General features: G+C 37.0%; 1 protein-coding gene and 1 non-coding gene across 2 annotated transcripts in view; both read left to right on the top strand.

Moving 5' to 3' along the window:
* FCHSD2 (FCH and double SH3 domains 2) overlaps positions 1–26,415 on the top strand; it is a 275,131-nt gene that overhangs the window by 201,493 nt on the left and 47,223 nt on the right. Inside the window, exons 9-11 of the mRNA XM_028115863.2 lie at positions 1,133–1,255; positions 13,821–13,916; positions 25,026–25,142. Of these exons, the coding sequence (XP_027971664.1) occupies positions 1,133–1,255; positions 13,821–13,916; positions 25,026–25,142 (336 nt within the window). The remainder of the gene's footprint in view (positions 1–1,132; positions 1,256–13,820; positions 13,917–25,025; positions 25,143–26,415) is intronic.
* On the top strand, positions 18,731–18,837 carry LOC114218821 (U6 spliceosomal RNA). Its single transcript, XR_003611243.1, has one exon. It is a non-coding gene; the product is annotated as a U6 spliceosomal RNA (small nuclear RNA).

The following is a 26,415-nucleotide window of genomic DNA, read 5'->3' as shown; positions in this document are numbered from 1 at the left end:
TAGTTACCACAGTTTTTGTTGGCATACATATTTTAGTCATTATGTATATATATATATATTAGCTTAATTATTTTTCAAATGTTGAGTGGTGTTCTTTTTTTTTCCCCTTTCAATTTCAGTGAGTTCTACTGTAAATGCTTAAACAAAGAACATTTAAAACTACTTAGAGACATTTCATTGGTATTTCTTCCCCAAAACTGTACTTCCGAGTCACTTTATTTTTATTTATTTTTTTTTAAGATTGTATTTATTTGACAGAGCACACAAGCAGGGGGAGTGGCAGGCAGAGGGAGAGGGAGAATCAGGCACCCTGCTGAGCAAGGAGCCTGATGCGGGGCTTGATTCCAGGACCCTAGGATCATGACCTGAGCTGAAGGCAGATGCTTAACCGACTGAGCCACGTAGGCACCCCCCTGAGTTTTTTTTAAAAAAGTGGTTTTTTTAAACCACTTCTATTGTGTATTTTTCTCTGCTCTATAGTAAGAAAAACTTATAATCCCTACCAACAGTGGATGAGGAAAAATGGAGGAGATTGGGGCGCTTAGGTGGCTCAGTCGGTTAAGCATCTGCCTTCAGCTCAGGTCATGATCCTGAGGTCCTGAAACTGAGACCCATGTCAGGCTCCCTCCTTCTCTCTCTCCCTCGGCCACTCCCCCTGCTTGTGCTCTCTTGCTCTTTCTCTGTCAAATAAATAAATAAAATCTTATAAAAAATGGAGGAGATTAATGTTTGCATGTCTACTCTGTTTCAGGCACTGTGCCTGGATCCTTTCACAACCATTGTTTCATTCCACTCCCATACCTACTCCCTTATTAAAGTGACTACAGTGGTTGACTCATTTAATAAACAGACAAACAAAGATCAGAACCTAGCCACTTTGTCTCCAAGTTTTGTTCTGTTCCCATAGCTTTACCAATATTGGATTTTCTCTTTTTTAGTTCTTATTTATTAGAAAGATTCAACATTTTCCCAGGTGATTGTTTACTGTTTACATGTATGCATACATAACAATCTTTATCTTTTGTCCACTCATTATTAATGGATTTTAAACTGAATTTACCTTGTGAACACTAGGCATTATGTATCAGAGCTTTGTCATAATTTTTTTTTACTTTTGTTTACTCTGTTACAGGCTCTTGATGGAAATGTATATGATCACCTGAAGGATTATTTAATAGCCTTCAGCCGGACTGAGCTAGAGACATGCCAAGCTGTGCAGAACACATTCCAGTTTTTATTAGAAACCTCCAGCAAGGTAAGTTACCTTTAGCGAAATATGTGATGTTATCCATTTTAGAATCTAAAATGTCTTTGTATATAAACAAAATGAAGGTACCAACATATTAGAAGAATGCTTTAAAGGGCAGATTTCCTGGAAACAGTATACCTTCTAACAAAGTTGAAAGGAGTTCTCTTCTTGATGAGTTGGCACAAGGGGGAAAAAGGGAAGTGATGATACAAGCTAGATCAGGACATGAGCCTGCTGCCATATATGTTGCTTTTTTTTTTTTTAAGATTTTATTTATTTATTTGACAGAGAGAGAGATAGCGAGAGCAGGAACACAAGCAGGGGGAGGGGGAGAGGGAGAAGCAGGCTTCCCGCCGAGCAGGGAGTCCGATGCGGGGCTCGATCCCAGAACCCTGGGATCATGACCTGAGCCAAAGGCAGATGCTTAATGACTGAGCCACCCAGGCGCCCCTATATTTTGCTTTTGAGAAGAAATGATTTAAAGAGTTTTACCTTCCACTCAAAATAAATTTTGAATGCATTCAACTCATTCATTTGGGGGAACAACAAGGTTATATCTCAGTGCAAAGAATAATAAAAGAGCACAAAAAGGAAAGTAGTATTTTATAATCATTGAAGAAATGAATACTCAGTCCTGTTTTTTTTTTTAATTAACCTTACCTTCTATATGCTGTCATTCTTTGATAGTAATCTTAAAGTGTTGAGAGCCAGCAGCTTGCTGGCATGTTCACACTGTGTGCAGAGAAAACAAACAAAATTGTTTGAATTCTTTAGGATCTGACAGATTAAAATTTTTTGCAGCAGAAAAACTGTCCTTTTGAAGATAAATTGTTCTTGTGATTAGTAATGTTATTTTTATTCTGATAAATGCATAGCAAATATTTCCTGACTGAATGCATACATTTGTAAGAATATATTCATTTTATAATGGCTATTTTTAAAGATCCAGTTTGGTCCTATTTTTTTGCAGGGGAAGCAGGAACTGGCTAATACCTTAAGATATTGTTTGGAAAAGCATCAGGGTTTCTTAAGGAGAGAGTCATAGACTCTTCTTCCTGAATACCTCATTATGTATATATTGTTGTTTTCAGTGTACTATAGCTCTAATTCTGTTTTTAGAAAAACCTTTAAAATATAAAGTTGATGTGGAAATATAAAGATCACTAGTATGGTGCTTTGAAATCCTGTCATACTTCTATTTTCCTTTATTTTTACTCTTCAGAACCTAATACAAGATATAAAAGGATTGATGTACGGAAAGAAGGATGGACAGAAAGATGGATAGTTTTGTGAAAACAAATGTTAAGAAATACTAATTGGGGGTACCTCTGTGGCTCAGTGGGTTAAGTGTCTGCCTTCAGCTCAGGTCATAATCCCAGACCCCTGAGATAGAGCCCCAAGTTGAGCTCCATGCTCAGTGAGGAGTCTGTTTCTCCCTCTTCCTCTGCCTCTCCCCCTGCTCTTGTGCATGCGTGCTCACTCTCTTCTCTCTCAAACAGTTAAATAAAATTAAAAAAAGAAAAATGTTAATTGAAGAACCTAAGTAGTAGGTATATGGGTGTTTCCACTCTTTTTATTTTAATGTATGTACATTTGACATTTTCCGTAAGAGAATGTTAGGGGAAAGAGTCTATAAAAACATCTTGGGGCGGCTGGGTGGCTCAGCTGGTTAAGTGACTGCCTTCAGCTCAGGTCATGATCCTGGAGTCCTGGGATTGAGTCCCACATCGGGCTCCCTGCTCAGCGGGGAGTCTGCTTCTCCCTCTGACCCAACCCCCTCTCGTGCTCTGTCTCATTCTCTCTCTCAAATAAATAATAAATAAAATCTTTAAAAAAAATCTTGGCTTTGTTCCATTTATGGAGTGGTTGATTTTTGACTAATGATCAAATTGTTTATATTTATTGATCCATTCAGGGTTTCTGTTCCCTTTTTAGTACATTTTGATAACTTATACTTTCCTAGACAATTGTCCATTTTATTTATCAAATTTGATGGTATATGTTTCTGTATAAACTTGTGTGCCTCTAACAGTTGTCTCCTTTTTCATTTCTAATATTGTTTGTGCGCTCTCATGTTGATCAGATTTACCAGTCTATTAATCTCTTCTAAGAGCCAGCTTTTGTTCTACTCCTCCATGTTATTGTTTATTTCCTTAATTTCTACCTTATTTCCTTCTACTTTATTGCAGCTATGTGCTTATTATTTTTCAGGCTTCTTTTTGTATTAGATCCTGTTTTAGTCTTTCTTGTTTTCAGGTAAATCCATTTAAAACTAAAAATTTTCTTTTTCTACTTTAACTGCATTGTATATGTAGGGCTGTTGTTTCTACATTTTTCCTCTTGTTAACTTATGAGTTATTTAAGAAGTGAGTTTTCCCAGTTTTCATTCAGTGGGAGTATGTAGTGGGGTAATGTTTTTCATTTCTAATTTTATTAGAAATTATATTTTGTTTTTATTTTATTACATTCTAATTTTATCAGGGGGATTGTCCTCTGACAAAATTGTCTGAAATCTCCTTTTCTGAGAATAAGTTAGATTGGATACACTACCTTTAGTTTATAAAGCAGGTAAGTGTATAGTCTTAAAAAATAACTATATTTTACACAACACTTAATTTTCTAGGAGTTTTTAGCATATCCTCTGAGGTTGGTATTATTGTGCGCATTATACAGAGAGGAAAACAGATTCAGGAAGTTTATATGGCTGCCTGAGGCTGCATACTCAGACGTAGCATTTTCCACGCTCTACTACTATACTGTGTTATCTCTCTAACTTGTATTATTTGCATAGAAAATGAATTTAAAATGTATAAACTGATTTGGACACATAAAGAGATAAGCTTTCATTTTCCTCTGTAGTCACTCATATGAATATCTTGCTCCCCAAGGATGAGGAATAAATGAGATGCTCTTCTGTTTAGATTGAAAGTAAGAATGATGCAACTAGGGATGATGAGCCCTTTTGTTCCAAATACCAGAAGAGCTCATAACTCCTAAGTTTTATGCCATGTGCTTTTCTGTTACAAAGAGCTTGTTTTGCTGTTCTTATTATACTGCTAAAAGAAACACAGTGATCTGATAACCAAGAGAGAAGTTTGAAACTCTTTAGGTTTTTATTCTACACCATTATTACTTTGTCTTCTTGGGGGAGGAGTTTATTCCCCCCTCTCCCCACCATATCTAAATTGTAACTGTACATATTCTCAAAGATACTTTGGGGGTAATCTGTACTGACACACTGTAGCAGTTACAGTGCTCTCTATATCTTTCATCCCCTAAAGGGAAACACCTGGCCCTAGGAGTTTTTGTTTAATTTTAATTATTTATGAAGCTTGCTTTTCTCCTTAATATTTTATGAAATGCTTTGCATATGTAACTGAAACAGATGTTGTCATAAATATTTTCTCTAGGATAGTAACTCCAAAGGTAGTTCTGCTGGCCTTTATAGTTTTTCATGTGTGCTTACTTTCTGTCTGCATAAGGAAACTCCTACTAATGAGTAACATAGCTCTTTAAACAATTCAGAAAATAAAAGTGTTATTCTAGATTTCCTTGGAAATTAAATTGTCTATTACTGCCATTCTTAATACTTTGAAGACTAAGCAAAAAAGTAAACTTAATAAAATGAGAGAGAAAACTACATGATCATCTCAAAAAACGGGGAAAAAAAGACACGGGAAAAGCATTTAACAAAATTAAACATTCTTTTATGATAAAAACACAAATTAGGACTAGAAGGGAACTTCTTTAACAGATAAAAGGCACATATGAAAAATACAGTTAACATCATGCTCAGTGGTAAAAATCTGAAAGCTTTCCCCCTTGAGACAAAGATGCCCATTTCCCCCACTGTACTGGAAGTCCTAGTCAGATCAGTGAATCAAGGAAAAAAAAATGGGGCGCCTGGATGGCTAGTTGGTTTATCATCTAACTTTAGCTCAGGTCATGATTGCGGGGTCCTGGGATTGAGCCCTGCTCTCCCTCTCCCTCTGTCCCTCCCCCTCCCCCTGCTTGTGCTTGCTTGAGCACACTCTCTCTCTCAAATGAGTAAAATCTTAAAAAAAAAAAAAAAATAGAAGGCATCCAAATTAAAAGGGAGGAAGTAAAATTACCTGTATTTGCAGATGATATAAATAGAAAATACTACAGAAACTACAAAAAAAGTACTAGAGCTAATAAATGAATTCAGCAAAAGTTACAGGTGTAAGATCAAGACATGAAAAGTTGTGTTTCTATACTCCATCAATGAATAAACCAAAAGAAAATTAAGAAAATAATTCCAGTTATAATATCTGAAGAATAAAAGACCAAGAATAAATTTAAAGAAGGGATTTAAAGACTTTTGCATTGAGAAACTATAAAACATTGCTGAAAGAAATTAAAGAGGACCTAAATAAACAGAAATAATAAATATTTATGGATTGAAAGATTTCATATCACTAATATTTCAGTATTCCCCAAAGCATTCTACAGATTCAGTCATTCCCTATCAAAGTTCCAATGGCCTTTTTTGCAGAAATGGAAAAGCCAGTCCTCAAATTCATATGGAACTCTAAGGGGCCCTCAATAGCCCAAAAACAACATTGAAAAGAAAAAGTTGAAGGACTCAGACTTCCCAATTTTCAAAACTTAATGCAAAATTAATCAAAATAGGGCACCTGGGTGGCTCAGTTGCTTAAGTGTCTGCTGTTGGCTTAGGTCATGATCCCGGGGGCCTGGGATCAGGCCCCGAATCGGGCTCCCTGCCCTGCGGGGAGCCTGCTTCTCCCTCTCCCTCTGCTCCTGCCCCTGCTTGTGCGCTCTCTCTCTCTCTCTCTGTCAGGTAAATAAATAAAATCTTTAAGAAACATTAATCAAAATAGTGTGGTACTTGCATAAGGATAGACATATAGACTAATGAAATAGAATTGAGAGTCCAGAAATAAGCCCAAACATCTATGGCTATTTGATGTTCAACAGTGTTGCCAAGGCCATTTAGTGAAGAAAGAATAGTCTTCTCAACAAAAGATATTGAGACGACAGGATAACCACGTGCAAAAGAATGAAGTTGACCCCCTGCCTCACTCCAAATACAAAAATTAACTCAAGGGACGCTTGGGTGGCTCATTTGGTTAAGCATCTGCCTTCGGCTCAGGTCATGATCTTAGGGTCCTGGGATTGAGCCCCATGTCAGGCTCCCTCTTCCTCTGCCCCTGCTGCTCCCCCTGCTTTTGCGCTCGCGCTCTCTCTCTCAAATAAATAAAATCTTAGAGAAAGGAAAAAAAATTCAAAATGAATCAATGACCCAAAGCTGTACAAGAAAACATAGAGGTAAATCTTTATGACCTTGGATTTGGCAATATATTTTTAGTTCTAATATTAAGCACAAGCAACCAAAGAAAAAATAGATAAGTGGACCTCTTCAAATTAAAAGCTTTTGTGTATCAAAGAACATTATGAAGAATATGGAAAGGACAGCCCAAAGGAGAGGAAAATTATTTGTAATAATTATTTACTGTTTATTCTTTAAAATTGTTTACAATCATTTGTCTAATAAGGTTTTAATATCTAGAATATATAAAGAACTCTTACAACTCAACAAAAAGACAAATGACCCAATTTCATGATCTTATGGGTCTTGTGGGCTCAGTGTTCAGCAGGGAGTCTGCTTGAGATTCTCTCCCTCCCACCTGCCCCTCCCCCTGCTCACTTGCTTACTCTGTCTCTCTCTCTCTCTCTCTCTCTCTCTCGCAAATAACAAGTAAATCTTAAAAAAAAAAAAAAAGAATAGAGGCGCCTGGGTGGCTCAGTCAGTAAGCATCTGCCTTCGGCTCAGGTCATGATCCCGGGGTCCTGGGATCGAGCCCCACATTCGGCTCCCTGCTCAGTGGGAAGCCTGCTTCTCCCTCTCCCACTCCCCCTGCTTGTGTTCCTCCTCTCGCTATCTCTCTCTCTGTCAAATAAATAAATAAAATCTTAAGAAAAAGAGAAGATATACAACATGGCCAATAAGCACATAAAAAGATGTCTAATATCCTTAGTCATTAGAGAAATGGAAATCAGAATCACAATGAAATACCAATTTTTATCCACTGGGATGGCTTTAATAATTTAAAAATTATTATTAATAATTTAAAAAATTAATCTGTAGAATGCTTTGGGGAATACTGAAATATTAGTGACATGAAATCTTTCAATCCATAATAAAAAAAAAACAGAGAAAATAACAAGTGTTAGCAAGTATGTGATGAAATTGGAATCCTCAAGCATTGTTGATAAGAATGTAAAATAGTGCAGCCACTGTGGAAAACAGTTTCTCAGAAAGTGAAACTTAGAGTTATCATATGACTTGGCACTTCCACTTCGAGAGAATTGAAAACAGGTATTAAAACAAAAAATCAAATATAGGTGTTGAAAGCAGCATTATTCATAATAGCCAATAAGTGGAAACCTAAATATCCATCAGCTGATGACTGGATAAATAAAATACTGTATATCCATACAACGGAATATTATTTGTCTATAAAAAGGAGTGAACTGCTGTTATATCATACAACATACATCCCACAGAATAAAATATATTAATAGCTATAGCACATAAAAAGATGCTGTTATGGACTGAATTGTATCCCCCTAAAATTCATATGTTGAAGTCCTAATCCCTATTACCTCAGATTGTGACTTTATTTGGAGATAGGACCTTTAAAAAGGTTATTAAGGTAAAATGAAGTCATAGGGGTAGGGTCTAATCCAATACGACTGGTGTCCTTATAAGAGGAGATTACGACACAAATAGACATAGAAGGAAGACCATGTGAAGACACTAGAAAAAGATGGCCATCTATAAGTCAAGAAAAGAGGCCCTCAGAAGAAACCAGTTCTGCCAACACCTTAATCTTGGATTTCTAGTTTCCAGAACTGGGAGGAAATAAATTTGTTGTTTAAGCCAACCAGTCTTTGATACTTTGTTCTGGCAGCCCTAGGAAACTAATACAGATGCTTATCCTCATTATTAATCAAAGAAATGGAAATTAAAACCACCATGAGATTCTATTTTATACCTATAAGATTGACAAAAATATAGACAGGGATGAGTATTGGTGAGAATATGGATTAACAGGTGGTCATAGACTGCCCTGGGGAGTACAAAGTGGTATATCCAATTTGTAAACATTTGGTATTACCAAGTCCATCTAAAGATGCACTTAGCTTATGGCCCAGCAATTCCACTCCTAAGAAATTATCCTAGAGAAACTCTTATACATGTGTATCAGGACACTTTTGGAAGGATGTTCATAACAACTTACTCTATAAGATTTGAAAAAGCTAGAACCCAGTTGTCCACAATAGGATGAATAATGGATTACTGTACAGCAGTGAAATTGAAAGATCTATATGCACATGCATTAATATGCATGAGACTCACAAATACAATGTTGACAAGAAAGTAAGTTACAAAAGAATACAAACACTAAGATGCCATTTAGAGTTCAAAAATACCCAAGAAAATAATAGCATTTTGAGATATATCATATGTAGTAATAATATTTCAAAGAAAAAAGAATGATAAAATTTAGTAGGATGGTTACTGCTAGAGTATGCATTCTCAGAGGGGGTAATATTCCCCCAAGGGAGTAAAATTGCTTCCAGATGTTTAGGGAGAGGTTAAATATTACAGTGGGCCACAGTACATACATATATACAATATATTTGTGGTATTAAAAGTAATGAAAGGGTAATTAGGAAAGAGGCATGTGATAAAGAGGGCATTGGCAATACGGGTATTTTTTTTTTTTTAAGATTTTATTTATTTATTTGAGAGAGAGAGACAGAGAACACAAGCAGGGCAGAGGGAGAGGGAGAAGCAGACTCCCAGCCGAGCAGGGAGCCCAGCTCGGGGCTCAATCCCAGGACCCTGAGATCATGACCTTAGCCGAAGGCAGACCCTCAACTGACTGAGCCACCCAGGTGCCCCAATATGGGTATTCTTTTACTTAATCTCAGCAGTGGATAGACCAGTGTTCTTAAGCATCTGTTTATTGAATGCTACTTTAAGGCAAAGTCGCTGTGCTAGGTGCTGAAGGATATATCTGTAACAAGGTTTAAAGCTTCATCTCAGTTATCACAAGGAATGACCGGGGAGCAGGAAGGGAATGGAGGGAAGGATTACAGGGGGGGTGAGGAAAGCTTTGATAGGAATATATTCACTATCTTGGTTGTGATGATGTTTTTACAGGTGTAGCTATATTAAAACTTATCAAATTATACTTTTTTTAAATTTTTTTAAGATTTTATTTATTTGACAGAGAGAGAGTACAAGTAGGCAGAGAGGCAGGCGGAGGGAGAGGGGAAGCAGGCTCCCCGCTGAGCAGGGAGCCCGACGCGGGGCTCGATCCCAGGACCCTGGGATCATGACCTGAGCCGAACGCAGCCGCCTAAACGACTGAGCCACCCAGGCGCCCCTCAAATTATACTTTAAATATATAGTTTATGGTATGTTGGTTATACCTTAGGAACACCTTTAAAGAGAGAGATTTGGGCATATACCCCAGGGAAAATGAAAATTTATTTTCACAAAGAAACTTGCACACAAATGTTCATAGTAGTTTTATTCATAATAGCCAAAAAGCTAGAAATTGTTTAATGACCTTCTTTGAGTTGAAGGATCAAACAAACTTGGTATGTCCATACTATGGGACACTACTCGACAATAAAAAGGAACAAACTGTTGATACGTGCAACAGCTGCAATGAACCTCAAGGAAATTACGCTGAGTTTAAAAAGGCAATCTTAAAAAGATAGGTGCTGGGTCCCTGGGTGGCTCAGTCAGTTAAGCCTCTGACTCGTGATTTTGGCTCAGGTCATGATCTCAGGGTCCTGGGATTGAGCCCTGCATTGGGCTCTGCACTTAGTGGGGAGTGTGCTTGAGATTCTCTCTTCTCCTTCTGCCTCTCCTCCTGCTTGTGCCCTCTCTCTCTTTCTCTCTGTCAAATAAATAATCTTTTTTAAAAAAAAGAGACGTGCTGTATGAGTCCATCATATAATATTTGTGAAATAACATGTTATAGAGCTAGAGAACAGGTCAGTGGTTGCCAGAAATCAGGGATGAGGAGAGTGGATGTGGCTATTATGGAGCAGCACAAGGGAGTCTTGTGGGTGGTTCAATTAAGCATCTGATTTTGGTGCTGGTTACATGAAGCTACACATGTGATAAAATTGCATAGACCTCTACACACACACACACCCCCAAATCAGTTCATGTATAAATGGTGAAATCTAAATAAGCGCTGTGCTTTGTACCAGTGTTAATTTCCTGATTTTGATATTTACTATAGTTATGCAAGATGCCAACATTGGGAGGTACATAGGACCTCTTTGTGACTTCATTTCAAAATTAAGTGTTTGAGAAAAAGACCAGTGACTAAACTAGTACCTCTAGTGTCCAGATTTTGTTTTCTAAATACTTTCTCCTCTCATTTAGGGATGGGGGAAGGAGACAGGGCTTTTGGGGAAGATAGGTATGCTTCTCCAGGTCTGGGGCGTGAAATATATAAGATAAACCTTAAATGGTTTGTCATAATAGAAGCCAAAGAAACTAGCAAAATTATCAAAAACCAGTAGGTCATGCCAAAAGGACTTAGGATGTGATCTTAACTGGCCAAAGATGGGATAATTTTAGCATCACTAATGATAATTGCAGTGAAGTAAAACGCATTGAATATTTTTAAAGCCGTGTCTTCATAATAATAATTTATTAAAGTTATAATTAGGCATTCTTTGGAGGCTTCTAGGGAAAGAACTCAGTTGGGAAACTAGATAAAAAGGGAAAGAATTAACCATTTATCTTGCCTTCCTTATACAAACTATACCTCAAGGTAATTAAATAGTCGACTTGCAAGGTTTCTTTCATAGAATTATTCCAGCTAATGAAAAAGGAATGATAGAATTCCTTGTTGAGAATAATAGGAAAAAATAGAAAAAAATCTCTAGTTTTTGCATCCTCTAATAGATTTAGGCATTTATCATCATAGGCCTGTTAACGTTAGTTTCCTGGGGCTACTGTATAAATTACCATAAACTGGTGACTTAAAACAACAGAAATTTCTTCCCTTTGAGTTCTGGAGCCCAAAAGTCAAAATCAAAGGATCAGCATAGCTGCATTCCTTCAAACCGTTTTAGGGGAGAATCAGTCCTTGCCTTTCCCAGCTTTTGGTGGCTGCAGGCATTCTTTTGCTTGTGGCCACATCACTCTAGTCTCTGCTTCCATGGTCACATTGGCTCTTCTTCTGGGTTTTCTTCTATGTGTCTTTTATACAGATACTTATCATTGGATTTAGGGCCCATCAAGGGAATTTGGAATGATGTTAAAATCTTTAACCTAATTACATCTGCAAAGGTCCTTTTCCAAATGAGGTAACGTTTACAGGTTCCAGGGTTTAGGACATGGACATACCTTTTTAGGGACTACCATTCAGCCCACTCTAGTGGTTAATATCATAAAAAGAGGTAAGTCAGAGGCAGCCCTCCTCATGGAAGTAAACATCACATTGCAAGAAACAAAAAACAAAAAAACCCTGAATGAAATCAAGCATCAACTTACAGGACATACAGGAAACAGAACACTACAAGGATGCACTCAACAAAATTCAGGCTGTGGGAAATGCTACAGGACAAAAAGAAAGTTTCTTCAACAAATAAACTACAAGAGAGAAAAAAAAGAGATGGAGGAAGGAAGGAGCCTATATATGAAAAGAAACCTAAGCAACATCATCCATGTGTACTGTGGGGGCCTTATTTTGATCCTGATTTGAAAAACTTAAAAATATTAAGCAGTCAGGCAAATTTGAACACTTACTGGTTGTTTTATAAGCATTTATTATAAATTTTAATATGGGTAGGGTTTTTTTTAAAAAGTCCTTGTCTTTTAGCTATCATACTGAAATATTTATGGATGAAATGAAATGTCTGGGACTTGCTTCAGTACAGGGGGTGGGAGAGGTAGGTGGGTTTATTGTTGTCTCTACTTTTATGTGTGTTATAATAAAGTTAAAAATCTAAAAAGGTTGTAACTAGAAGGGTGATCCTCTTAGCTTTTTCTGCGTGTGATTAGTGAGACTCTCAGGGCTGTGTCAAGGAATCCAGGAAAAGAAAAAAATGCATTTCCCTTTGAGAATATGTTTACTCAACCAGCCTTGCCTGACAAAATTCTCCCAAGCTCTCCTCACCCCATCTCACCCCATCAGTCTGGATTAAATAACACCCTCTTTTGTGTTCTCCTAGTACCCACTACATACATACTTCCACAGTATATTTAATTGTGTACTGTCTGGTTCTCCCACTTACCAGATTATAAATTCCTTGAAGATGCTGACCTTGTTTATTTATCTTTAGTCATCTATATATTGTCCTCACCCAATGCAGTTAACATTGGGCTTGGTAAGCTCTCTCAATAAATGGTTGTTGAATGAGCGATAGGGAACTGGGTTTGTGCTGGTAAATAAAATGTAAAATATAACCCCTACTTTCTCTGTCTCTTCAGTAAACCCTTTTCCCAGGGCTACTAAGGTATAGCTACAGAGCGTCTTTAAACTTTTTTCTTCTTCTTCTGCCCATCCTCTGGCAGAGGTGCTAATGAAAGATACGTGAAGGGTAAGCACTGTAGCAACGTGGAAAATGGGTTTCTGCACAATCAAATGTCATTGATTTCCACTCTTTCCCAGGGTGTATACTGCAGTGGAGTCTTCTCAGATGGCTGTCTTTCTGTACTATATGTTTTGCTACGTTCTGTGTATCAGAGGTCCCTTTCTGTATGAATTCCTTAGTATGCTTTAAGATGGTAATTAGAATATAACCTCCTAGGGGCACCTGGCTGGCTCAGTGGAGCATGCAACTTCTCGATCTTGGGGTTGTTGGTTCGAGCCCCACACTGGGTATAGAGATTACTTAAAAATGAAAAAAAAAATCTTAAAAAAAAAAAAAGAATGTAACTTCCTAGAAATGATGCCAAGAAGTACTATAAAAAACTGTTTTGTGGGGTGTCTGGCTGGCTGAGTTGGTAGAGCATGCAACTTTTGATCTTGGGGTCATGAGTTCAAGCCCCACTTTGCGGCTTTAAAAAAAATTGTTTTAATACTATTTTGTGCTATGGATGGGGTTATCTGGCAGTTTCCTAGTGGATGACCATCTCTATATAGTAGACTTTAAGAGGTCTACAAAACTTTATAGCTGAGAGAGACCTAAGGGACTAATGTGCTTCCCTGTTTTCATCCCACTGCCCCCATTAAAAAGAGCAACTTTTTGTATAATTGCAATCTTTTTGCTGTCTTAAAATATTGCATATTATCTAGTCCCAAAATCGGGGCTAGTTTCTAAACTAGTGCCTTCCATATTTAGACTATTGAGAAAATAGGACACATAAGTAACAACTGTTATCTAAAATGAAAAAATTGTGTACTTAACATTTTCTTTTGATGACAGTGTTGGATGATTTCTCATTTTTGGAAAGCAGCAGAATAAATCTTAAATTTTAAAATATAATTACTGGACATCGTAACCTTATTAAAGGCTTAAAGATACTTTATTTTCTCTTTAGGTGGTACGGGACTATAATCTTCAGCTGTTCTTACAAGAGAATGCTGTATTCCACAAGCCCCAGCCCTTCCAGTTCCAGCCCTGTGACAGTGATACTGTAAGGGGATTCCAGATTTTCATTCCATTTGTTTTTAAATTATGTTTGTGCTCAAGTAACTATTATCCTTGGAACAGGCAGAAAAAGCTCAGTGCATCTCCTTAATTTTATAACAAAACTGTGAGTATGCAGAGTAACTGACATTTCTCCTTTCTAAAATGTGACTAAAACCCAGTATTTTTATGTCAGCAATTTAACTGAGGTTAAGTTTTAAGACATGTAACTAAAAACCTGCAAACTGAACAGAAGGAAGAAGGAAAAATACTCAATAAAAATTTTTTTCAATTCCAATATAAATTATACTTTCTATCTATGAAATTCTTCACATGTACACACTTCCAAAGAAACCAGTGGTTAAATTTTAACCAGAATAGAATCAATAAACAGAACGGTGAAATATGTGCCTGCACATATTTTGGTTGGCTTTATAAAAAAAATTACAGGCCCTTTATAATTCCTTTCAGATTTCTTAGAATGTCAGAGTATTAACATAAATGCCAAATTGACAATTTTTAAAAAGCAGACATTAATCATGCATTTTATCATTGAGTTTATGAAGAATGTTTGCTATTATTTGAATTTAAAAAAATAGAACCAAAATGCTAATTTGATAACATAAAAAAAAAAGACAATCAACTTCTACAAGTTAAGAAAGCACATGTTGGCATATCTAGCACATTCTTTCAATATAGGCAAGCCAAGAGGGAAGTCAAATTATATTCATAAGGTCTTTTGGTAAGCCTGGAATCAGAACCAGGAGAATTTATATCAGAGTTTCATGGTATCAGTTTAATAGAAACCTTTGCTGGAGATTTTTCGTTACTTTTCTTACATTTTAAGGAGCCCTGTTCATGGCTATATAAAGAAATGTAGGAAATCAGCATTTACCTCTAGATTATAACTCTTGCCCTTTATATGTGCCTTTTTTTTTTTAATCAATCCACTTTTGCTTAATGACTGAGCAATGTTGTCCTATAATTTGACTTCTTTACCTGAGAGGAATGAAGCAGAGCATTAGAAGATACAGGGTGTAGACAGGTTCACCAAGCTTGACTTAAAATTGCGACCAATTTATCTCTGCCCATTTTCCTCAGAAAAATCAGAATAACAGTAGACTCTCATCTCACTTGTCCAAGGCCCAGCTACAATCCTAAATCCTCCTCTGTTTCTAGACACTGTGTTAAATGTTCTTAGCTGCATGTCCCTGTTTGCCTTAAAATTCTAACTATGCTGTTTTCTGTCCTTGTGCAATCTTTACTGGGCAGAGTTTAAAAGCTGCCCAACTGGTGGATATTGAGCTCTCCCCTGTCAGTGCTCTGAGAATGACCATAGCTGAGGTATATGGGGGTGTGGGTCCAGGGTGGGGGAGATGGGATGTGTGGGTTTGCATGTTAATGAAGGGTGGAACCTAGTATTGGGATTAAAAATGTGTGTGTGTGTTTGTAGGGGGCCACTGAATGTGTAAACTGGGGCTTTCCATTTTCCCATATAAATTAAGGATTTTCTTTCCTATTTATAGTGAAAGGATTGAACTTCTTATTTTTCACCTTGCCTAAAGCACCTTAGTTTTCCTCGAGAGGCATGTTGGAAAGAATTTATAGAGCTAATCTCGCCTTTGTCAAGGGGAAACTGAAGCCTTTTCTAATATAACCCATTTCAAATTGTAGTATTTTTCCTGCAAAAGTCCAAAATGCCCAGATGAAAACATACAGTCACAATATTACTGTCAAAGTTAATTAAGGCTTAAAGTGATTGTATCCATTTTGGTTTTTTGGCTTATCTTTACTTGCTGATGAATTGAAATTTCTTGTCATTTTATTTTAATATATGATTATTTTGACTCATGCTTTAGAGTGATATACCAAAAGAAACTGACCAAAATGGTTGTATAAAGACACAATTATTTCTGTTTTGTACAGCCATAGAATTAGATTGGGAATCTTAGTGTTAATCATAAGATCATTCCAAGTGACAATGATCCAGTGGCAAGTTCATCTGATGTAGTAACTTAGTAGCTACCTCATGGTTAACACTGAAAGATTTTCTTGTCTTTATTTCCATATAGAGTTATTGATTTCTACAGTGTCCTTTCTTTCTATCCTCAAATACCATTTTTCAGATGATACCAGGAAGTTAAAAAATCTTTCTAGAAAGAGTAATGTTCACCTTTCTTCGCTGAAATGAGTTTTTAATGCAAGATTATTCTAAGAAGGATATAAGATGTACCCTAAAATTTCCCTTACCCCCCAAAAAGGGATGTTCTATAAGGGAAAATTGACAAGTACATATATTAGGATCTCAATTTTGGAGAGTCATTCAGCTGTCATGTGGGTCATGCTTGTGTTAGAGATTGATACAAGTGTCATACAATAAGAAATCATGAACTTTGGAGTCAAATCCTGGCAATGCCATTTGCTGGCTGTGCCATTTGCTGGCTGTGTTTATTTTATTTATATGTTTATATATATTTAACCTCTCTGATTCAGCTTTCTCATATGTAAATGTTAAAGACCTTAATCTGTTTGAAAATTAAATGAGATACTTAAGCATTTGACTCAGTACCTGGCACATAGTAGATACAGAATAAATGTTGACTATTTTTCCCGAGACAAGCATATTTCATTTTTTTAGGTTTTGCCCCTAATTGCTATAGAAAATACCAAATTATCAAATATTGAAGACATTATAAAGATTATGAAGTCTTGTAACACTTTTATATTCATGGTACCCCTGCTCTTAACTCCATTATTGAGTTGATCATTGAAAGTCCCTTGGGACTTCTGCTCTCCTTTTTCATTCCAAAACGTAGATCTCATCAGTCTCTTTTTTAGCGGTTTATTAGCCTAAAAGGCAATCTGTTTAGAATAAAGAGCAGCCAATAGCTAACAGTTAGTGTCCATTCCTACCCCTTTTATACTTTTCGGCACCTCTGCCCTACATACACCTCAGTGTTTGTCCCTTCCATTACTAGAACTAGTGATTTCTGCCCTTCAGGACATTTCCTCACATCCTATGAAAAGGACCTCTATCCTGTTTCAGCCTGAGATGGGGAATAACATGGGAAACACACATGTTCACATAAAAAGACAGGAAAAACTTACGGAAACTTTTCCCCCAAATTTCCCAGTGGGGATGCGAAGACCCTTTCCTTTTTACCTTTCCTGAACGGCAAATAAGATTTTCACAGATATCAGAAACTGACATTTTTATCACAGTATCACAGATATAAGAAATAGCTGACAGGGGTGCCTGGGTGGCTCAGTGGGTTGAGCGTCTGCCTTTGGCTCAGGTCATGATCCCAGGGTCCTGGCATCATGCCCCACATCAGGCTCCCTGCTCAGTGAGGAAGCTGCCTCTCCCTCTCCCTCTGCCCCATCCCCCACTCATGCTCCCTCTTTGTCTCAAATAAATAAAATCTTAAAAAAAAATAGCTGACAAGTTTCTGATCCATGATCTTTTCCTGTTATTTTAGCCACTAGTGGTCATATTTAATTCTACCATGTAAAGATTAAAAGTTATATTAAGTAAAATGGCCACTTGCTGTAATTTAGGACTTTTGCACATTAAATTTTCATTTAAGTGGGGCATTTTATGCATCTACTAAAATGTACAATATATGTAAATCAAACTAACACGCTGTATACCTTAAACTTATATAGTGATCTATGTCAATTATTTCTCAATAAAACTAAGAAAAAAATATTTACCAAAAATTATCCTTCTCTATAAAAGACTATATAGGATCAATATGCCATACAGGGAAATCACTTGAAAATTCTCATTGTTAGTGAGTGGCTTTATCTGCTGATGGAAATCTTGTATTGCATAAAGCATTGGCATATGACCATGAAAGCACTGTGATAGAGAATTGGTGGAAAATCCTCCTTGTGGGTAAATAGGTACCACCCTCCTATACATATACTGACCACAGTATCCAAAAATGAAAGGCCAGAAACAGCAGTGCTGGCAGTCAGAGGGGGTTGTCCTAAGTTCTTCAGTCTTTCAAAAAGGACTTAATTTGGTTTTGTAGAAAACCTACCATCTATATAATGAGTCTTTATGCTTTCTCTGGATTTGATGCGTTCTCTGTCTACAGGTATCCAGAACTTTCCGTAGATGCCTTGGTAATGTACTGACAAAAAGAGCCTGGGAGTTCACTTTTTTATCTAGCCTGTGATTACAGCTCTTAAAGCAGAGCATCTGTGAGAGCTGCCAAAATAAAGACATACTCCTCATGTGGCTGTTCCAACCAGTCATGCCTCGACATATATCTGGAGAGTGTCAGACACAAGGCTTTTTGTCGGTTTCTTGTCTTGTTTTCATGGCATTACTGAAGGACATGTTTTTCTCTTAGTTTTACCTTTGGTATCTAATAGCTCCTGTTTGCTTCCCTGAGAGACTACGCACACTCAACCCAGTTGTGAGTTCCTGCATCTCTTCTAAGCGAAAGTGCTACTCTCCAAGTATAGTAAGAATAAGTTATGATTCATGAGGAGCACTGCTCCACTCCTTTCCAAGTTGTGTGATAGATTTAAAATATGTGACTTATAGATCCACAATCTCTCATCAAAAGCCTTCAGGTCAGATGCGGTTTTTTTTTAAGATTTTATTTATTTATTCGAGAGAGAGAGAATGAGAGATAGCACGAGAGGGAAGAGGGTCAGAGGGAGAAGCAGACTCCCCGCCGAGCAGAGAGCCCAATGTGGGACTCGATCCCAGGACTCCAGGATCATGACCTGAGCCGAAGGCAGTCACTTAACCAACTGAGCCATCCAGGCGCCCTCAGATGCGTTTTCAAAACTTAAAATTTTTCGGTGCTTGCTTCAGCAGCACATACACTAAAATTGGAACGATACAGAGAAGTTGAGCAGGGCCCCTGTGCAAGGATGACACACAGATTCATGAAGCCTTCCATATTTTTTAAAAATAAATAAAATGGGGCGCCTGGGTGGCTCAGTTGGTTAAGCGACTGCCTTCGGCTCAGGTCATGATCCCGGAGTCCTGGGATCGAGTCCCACATCAGGCTCCCGGCTCCGCGGGGAGCCTGCTTCTCCCTCTGACCTTCTCCCCTCTCATGCTGTTTCTCTCTCTCTCTCTCTCTCTCAAATAAATAAATAAAATCTTTAAAAAAATAAAAATAAAAAGAAATAAAATGAATAAATTACATAGATATCCTGGATTTTTAGGGGCACCTGGCTGGCTCAGTCGGTAGAGCATGGGACCCTTGATCTTAGGGATCTGAGTTTGAGCCCCATGTTTGGTTGTAGAGATTACTTAAAAATAAAACATTTAAAAAATAAAATAAAATAACAGAATTTTCCAGGTTTTAGAAGGGTGATCCATATACCATATATTGTATAACACCCTAAACAACGGGAAGGACCTCGTGATCAAGCATGGTGTTTTTGCAGTACATTTGAATAGTCATACTAAGTGAAATAAATAAAAACTATAAATAATGTTTCTTTGGTTCAAGTCAAATTTTGCCACAAATGAGCTGTGGCTCCAGACTTACCTAAAACACCTGTGATTTTCAGAACATTATGAATTTCAAAATTATAGGATAGTGAACCTGTATAAACATAAGTACAAAGAATATAATAACCTACACAGATCCAGATATAATAACCTACACAGGCCCTTTTCAGAGCAAGTAAAAATTAACTTTCTTGAAATAATTAACAGTATATTATTAAATTTCATAAAAACTAAAGTTGGATTAAATATTTAACACAATAAATATATACCAATAAGCTGAAAAATACAAGTAGTACAAATCCCTTGAATGAGGGTTAGTAACTAGATTGTTCCTGGCATATGACAACCCTAACATTATCTTTTGAAATTAGGTTGAAATGCTAGTATTTTGCTATGTTTGTGGTTTTCATTCATCATATGACCATCTCTTTTTTCTCTCTTTCAAATGGTTATATTTTGATAACAGACTTGAAAAATAATGAAGTGTTTCTTGTATGAAATCAACTTTTTTATCCCTATTCACTGTGCCCTTATGCTCAGATACCTGTCTGAACCTTCTGTGTCCTTATTTTAATCCTAAAGTGAACTGAAATCCTATCTTGAGAGGGTAAATAAGGACAAAATAGTTAAGATGACTTAAAAACTAATATAATTATATATTATATATAATATGTATAATTAATATAAATATATATAATAATTTCTGTCATGTAGTTCTTATAAATTTGAAAAGACTAATATTTAAATATATTCTGTAAAATATTGGGAACTTTAAAAATTTTAACATTGCTAGACTCTGAAGGCCTTCTTGAACTCATATGAAACAGTGTGGCTTTTATTTTTCTAAAAGCAAAATGAAATCAAAATCTGTCTTACCTCTAAGTAAAGGGCCTAGCTAAAGTTTCATTCAAAGGAAATTTGTATTTTTGCAATGTCTTCTTAAATATTACTGCCTCTATTTTTATCAGTATTGGCATTAACTAAGTAGAACAGTTAGTGCAGTCATAGATAGCAAGGAATCTGAAGTCGGAGAGATCTCAGTACAAGTTCTAAGTCCACCACTTACTGGCTTTAGGAAAGACATACCCTTCCTAAGCCTAGAATTCCATACCTATAAATTGAGAATCTCTGGTAGGATTATTTTGAGTACTAAATAATGTATGTAAAGCAGTTAGCACAGAGTTTAAATATGCAATAAATGGTACCCTTTTAGAAAAAATTAACATAGCTCTGTAGTTTTCTAATTATAAAAAAACATTAGTAGAAAGTTTTCACCTGAACTGTCACCGTCCAGAGGTAACCACTGAGGGGCGCTTGGGTGACTCAGTGGGTTAAGCATCTGACTCTAGGTTTTAGCTCAAGTCAGGATCTCATGGGTTGTGGGATCCAGCAGTGTTGGGCTCTGTGCTCAGCGGGGAGTCTACTTGAAGATTCTCTCCCTCTGCCCCTCCCCCCACATGTGTGAACTGAGATCAGTTATTTTACCCAGAGGGAACAGCATAGGTTTGTGTTTAGGTTTATATTTATTTTCCAGGAAAAGACCCATCTGCTTCTGTGATTTTTTTTTTACTAAAACTTGTATGATTTCTAAAATCTGATGTTTCTGAAGATCACACTTAGTTGACCTAGCTTATCAAATAGCCAAGCTGACAAATGATAAATGAAAAACTACCTATCCTATACTTAAAAGTTGATAGGAAAGTCCTTTTATAGCATTTCTCTTCAGTTTGTAATTTATTTGAATTATTTTTGTGCCACTATTATTCTGAGAATTGAGATATTAGTCTCTTTTAAAAATAATCAAGTTCAATAAGTGAACTTTGTCAGAGCTAGGCTATAGTGCTTTTTGATACATAGTTTTTAAATTCTCATATCTGCTTCAGTCAGATAACAATGTGCTTTAAATTTTTGTGCTTACTAGCTCTTATATGTTATTTTTCTCTGATGTTTCAAATACATTTTTAAGAGGTAAAGGAAAAATGTTAAAAGAGTGAACTAAAGGGGCACCTGGGTGGCTCAGTCGTTAAGCGTCTGCCTTCGGCTCAGGTCATGATCCCAGGGTCCTGGGATCGAGCTCCGCATCGGGGTCCCTGCTCTGCGGGAAGCCTGCTTCTCTCTCTCCCACTCCCCCTGCTTGTGTTCCTGCTCTCACTATCTCTCTGTCAAATAAATAAATAAAATCTTAAAAAAAAAAAGCGAACTAAAGATTAAATTAGCTAACATTTCAAAAAGAAGCAGTCACTAGCAGTTCCTTTGGTAGAATCAACCACTGCTAACACCACTGTCAGATCTACACTAGATCCTGATTTGTATCAATCTTGGATGGTAGAGGTTGCATTAGAATGTTTCTCTGTGTATTGTTTAACACATGGGCTTTGTTGCCTTTTACAAAATTCTCATTAGTCTAAACCTGAGTTATAGGTAGCTTCCACATGTCTTCCCATGGCTTGATTTTAGAATTCATGAAAAAAAAATTAACTTGAATTTGAATCACAAAATCATATCTCCCAATCAGTGGCCTTTGTTGTCTGTCCTGATCGTTAGACGCTCCTGTCTGAGGAATAGTAAACCCAAAAGGAAAAGGCCCTATCTTTACTTCCCCAGCTCTTACTTAAGCACAGGAAATACTCAGTAAAAAGGTAGAGATTATGTGTGAGCAAGTAGGGCTGTGGCCTATCTGCAGCCAGTACACATTTAAACCCACTTACCTCTTCCTAAAATGTTGCTCAGTAATAAAAATCAAATTTCTCCATCAGCTGTCTCCTTTCTCATCTATTCTGTTCCCTGTAAGTTCATTCTGTGTTTGAGATCTGCCTTGATGTTTCAACATACCTTCAGTCTTGTTTCTGATTCATTCTTTGGGCTAGCAAGAACCTAGGAATTATGTGGAATTTTTTGTTAATAATAACAAGATTTTGTTTCAAGTAATTTTCAACTGGGTCTTTAGCATTAACAATTACCACTTATTGGGTACTTAATTATATAGGTACTATAAGAGAATGTTTAAAATAATGAGCTCATTTTATCTTAATAACCCCTATGAGACAGGCATTTTCACCAATTTTCAGATGTAACTAAGACTCAGATTAATAATATGCCCCAGATCATAAAGATAATAAAGGACATAGAGAGGATTAAAACTGAGTCTGTCTGACTTAAAAACCTGTGCCTGGGCTCTTCAGAATATACGTTTCTGGCATTCCATTTATATATTAGATTCCTCTGATTAATGTAGATTGCATTTGCAATCTTTATCCAGGGTTTAACATTTTAAACCCTAACTTCTGAGAATGGATTAAAATTTAAATGCCTAGATCCTTTTACAAAGCAAAATATAATAATAAAGACGGTTCTCAGATTCCTAATAGCCCAAAGAATGAATCAGAATAATAAAATGTAATGGTGAAATTGGTTAGATTTTGACTTTGATTATTTTGCTCTATTTCAATGCATTTATCATCATATAATCTAGCTTTAGCTGAAATGTCTGTGTAGAGTAAAAGTTTTTTTTTAAGATTTTATTTATTTATTTGAGAGAGAGAATGAGAGACAGAGAGCATGAGAGGGAGAAGGGTCAGAGGGAGAAGCAGACTCCCCACTGAGCAGGGAACCTGATGTGGGACTCCATCCTAGGACTCCAGGATCATGACCTGAGCCGAAGGCAGTCGCTTAACCAACTGAGCCACCCAGGCGCCCTGAGTAAAAGTTTTTGAACCTTGCCTTTAATCCCCCCAACAGAAATAATAAGTTTTTAATCCAGTCAAATTCTACTTTACCAATTTTGAGCTATGTGGCCTTGCAAAAGTTAGTTTTCTAAAATCTTTCCACTGTAAAATTTTGCTTCTTTTTTTGTATTGAAATCTTCTTGGGATAATTCATATTTAAGAAATTGTTTGCTTTCCCAATTATTAGATTTTTGTCAGGGGTTCTTAAGAGTTTAGAGAAAATTAAAATAGTTTAGTGGTTAAGAGCTCTGATTCTGAAATCAGACTTGTATGATCAAATTTGTAACATTTAATATCTGGTAGACACTAGAAATTTTACCTAACCTCTCTGAGCCTTAGTTTCCTTTTCTTTTTTTTTTTTAAAGATTTTATTTATCTATTTGAGAGAGAGAGAATGAGAGACAGAGAGCACAAAGAGGGAAGAGGGTCAGAGGGAGAAGCAGACTCCCCGCTGAGCAGGGAGCCCGATGTGGGACTCGATCCCAGGACTCCAGGATCATGACCTGGGCCGAAGGCAGTCGCTTAACCAACTGAGCCACCCAGGCGCCCCTCAGTTTCCTTTTCTATAAGATGGCTGTATGACTTATCTCATAAGGTTGTTCTAAAAGTTATGTGAGGGGTGCCTGGGTGGCTCAGCTGGATAAGCGTCTGCCTTTGGCTCAGGTCATGATCTCGGGTCCTGGGATCGAGCCCTGCATCAGGTTCCCTGCTCAGTGGGGAGTCTGCTTCTCCATCTGCTCCTCCCCCTGTTTATGCTATCTCTCTCTGTGTCTCAAATAAATAAATAAAATCTTTAAGGGGCGCCTGGGTGGCTCAGTCATTAACCGTCTGCCTTCGGCTCAGGTCATGATCCCAGGGTCCTGGGATCGAGCCCCGCATCGGGCTCCCTGCTCTACAGGAAGCCTGCTTCTCCCTCTCCCACTCCCCCTGCTTGTGTTCCCTCTCTCGCTGTGTCTCTCTCTGTTAAATAAATAAATAAAATTTAAAAAAAATAAATAAATAAAATCTTAAATAAATAAAAGTTATGTGAAAAAAAAGGCGGGGCGCCTGTGTGGCTCAGTTGGTTGGGTGTCTGCCTTCAGCTCAGGTCATGATCCCAGGGTTCTGGGATCCAGTCCCACATCGGGCTCCCTACTCAGTGGGGTGTCTGCTTCTCCCTCTCCCTCTGCCTCTCCCCCTATTCATGCTTGCTCTCTTTGAAATAAATAAAATCTTTTTTGAAAAATAAACAGCTATATGAAGCACTTTTCACACTGCTTTGTATAGTAGGGGTTAACTATTAATATTGGTAATTTAGATTTTGCAGTTTGTTCTTTGTGAAACAGAATAATAGTATTTTAGGGCTAGAAGAAACCTTTACTGATCATGTAATCAAGCACCCCTCTCTTTCGTATGATATTAAAGTCCAGAGGAGGAAGGGCAAAACCTAGTTTGAGGGTTTTTGGTGGATTGGTGATGTACCTGAAACTAAATTAAACCCAGTATCTTTGTGGACAGAGAGGTTGTGTTTTGTTCTCTTCACTTCTATCCATTGATTCTTTTTTTAAATCCCATTGAAACGATTGAGTTGTTTCCATTTTACCTATGTAGCTATTTTAGTGTCATAGTAGGTTGGCATGAATACTTTTTTTTTTCTTTGTTTAGCTAGATTTTTTCACACCCAAAATGGATCAGTCCATTAGAGATGAAGCTCTACTATTAAGGATGTAAAATGAAAAAAACCTCTGGTCATTTATGGTTTCACACCGTCCTGCTAGTGTTCTGACATGAGACATTGCTTCCCACAGTAGTGGAGCATGGCTTGTTTTGAGTGCTGATTAAGTGAAGGCTCTCTGGTCCACCTACAAACAGTAGTGATTTCAGTAGGGATAATAATGTTTGGTTTCTGTTCTCTCTTATGTTGTAGAGCCGACAATTAGAATCAGAAACTGGGACCACAGAGGAGCACAGTCTAAACAAGGAGGCTCGAAAATGGGCCACCCGTGTGGCACGTGAGCACAAAAACATTGTTCACCAACAAAGGGTAAGTGTAATAGAGAGAGTCTTAGGCTACATTTAGCTTAAGCAAAATGTCAAACCTGTTTAAGGAGTTGAGTTTTGTTAATGTGAAAAATACCCTTTTTATGTTTTTTCTGTAATTTCATCCACTCAGCAGTATGCTCTCAGCTATCTACTTAGCTTGGAAGTTCCTTAAGCCCTTCAAGCAGCAACACAATAATTTATCTGTTTGCCATAACATTTCCTGAATGGCTAGTGATAGTGTATTACCGTCTCTCAGGTAGTAGAAGAGACATGCCTGTGTTGAATTAAGCTTTTAATGCCCTAGACAAATTTTTTTGAAGACTGGCTGGCTCAGTCAGTAGAGCATACGACCCTTGATCTCAGGGTCGTGAGTTCAAGACCCATGTTGAGCATAGAGTTTACTTAACAAAAAAAACTAAATTAAATTAAATAAAAATTTAAAAACTAAAATTGAGCACCAAAAAAATATATCTTCAAGACTAAACGCTAAGCACAAAGAAATTAGGTATAGTAAATTTTTTCTAATTTCCATTTATTTATAACTTTTTCTTACCCTTCACATCCAACTTATTAAAAGAATTGTTCATATTTAATGTCTATATTTCCTATTCTCACATTTATTTTTTAGCCCATAATATTTGGACTTTTCCTGCTTTTCCTTCCCTCATACTTCATACAGACTATACTTGCCAAAATCACCAGTGATGTCTATATTGCTAAATCCAAAATGGACACTTTTATTTCTCAAAACCTGTTGGCAGTTTCATCATAATTGACAAATCCCTTTGTGTTAAAACATTCTCTTCTCTAGTTATCCATGACTCAACACTGTCCTTCTGCCTCTCTGGCCATTCCTATATTCTTTGATAGGTTCTTCTTTCTTCACCTCATATTTAAGTATTTAAACTCCTTAGAGTTCTGTACTAGGCTATCTTTTCTTATTCTTTATTCTCATTATAGGCACTCTCAACCAGTGCCATGGTTTCACTTACCAAAAATCATAAATTAATATCTCCAACACTGGGCCTTTCTTCTGTGTGTACATATATCATCCTCTTGCCTGCCTTGACTTCTTTTTACTGTCTCACAGGGATCCTGAGTTCAATGTTCCACTAATCTAATGCTGCAAAACAAAACACCTCAAACTTAATGCCACAAAGAAGAGCATTTTTAATTCTCTTAGCACTCTGGAGATTGGATGGACTTAGCTTGCCACTTCTCCCTTGGGAATCTCCCATGTGGTTACAGTCAGATAGTGACTGGTACTAGAGTCA

This window comes from Eumetopias jubatus, unplaced genomic scaffold (genome assembly GCF_037043125.1).
Source record: "Eumetopias jubatus isolate StellerSeaLion01/CBP00866 unplaced genomic scaffold, mEumJub1_p1.0 scaffold_13, whole genome shotgun sequence".
NCBI lineage: Eukaryota > Metazoa > Chordata > Mammalia > Carnivora > Otariidae > Eumetopias > Eumetopias jubatus.
The sequence above is the reverse complement of the archived record's forward strand: the minus strand, read 5'-3'. Positions and strand labels throughout refer to the sequence as shown.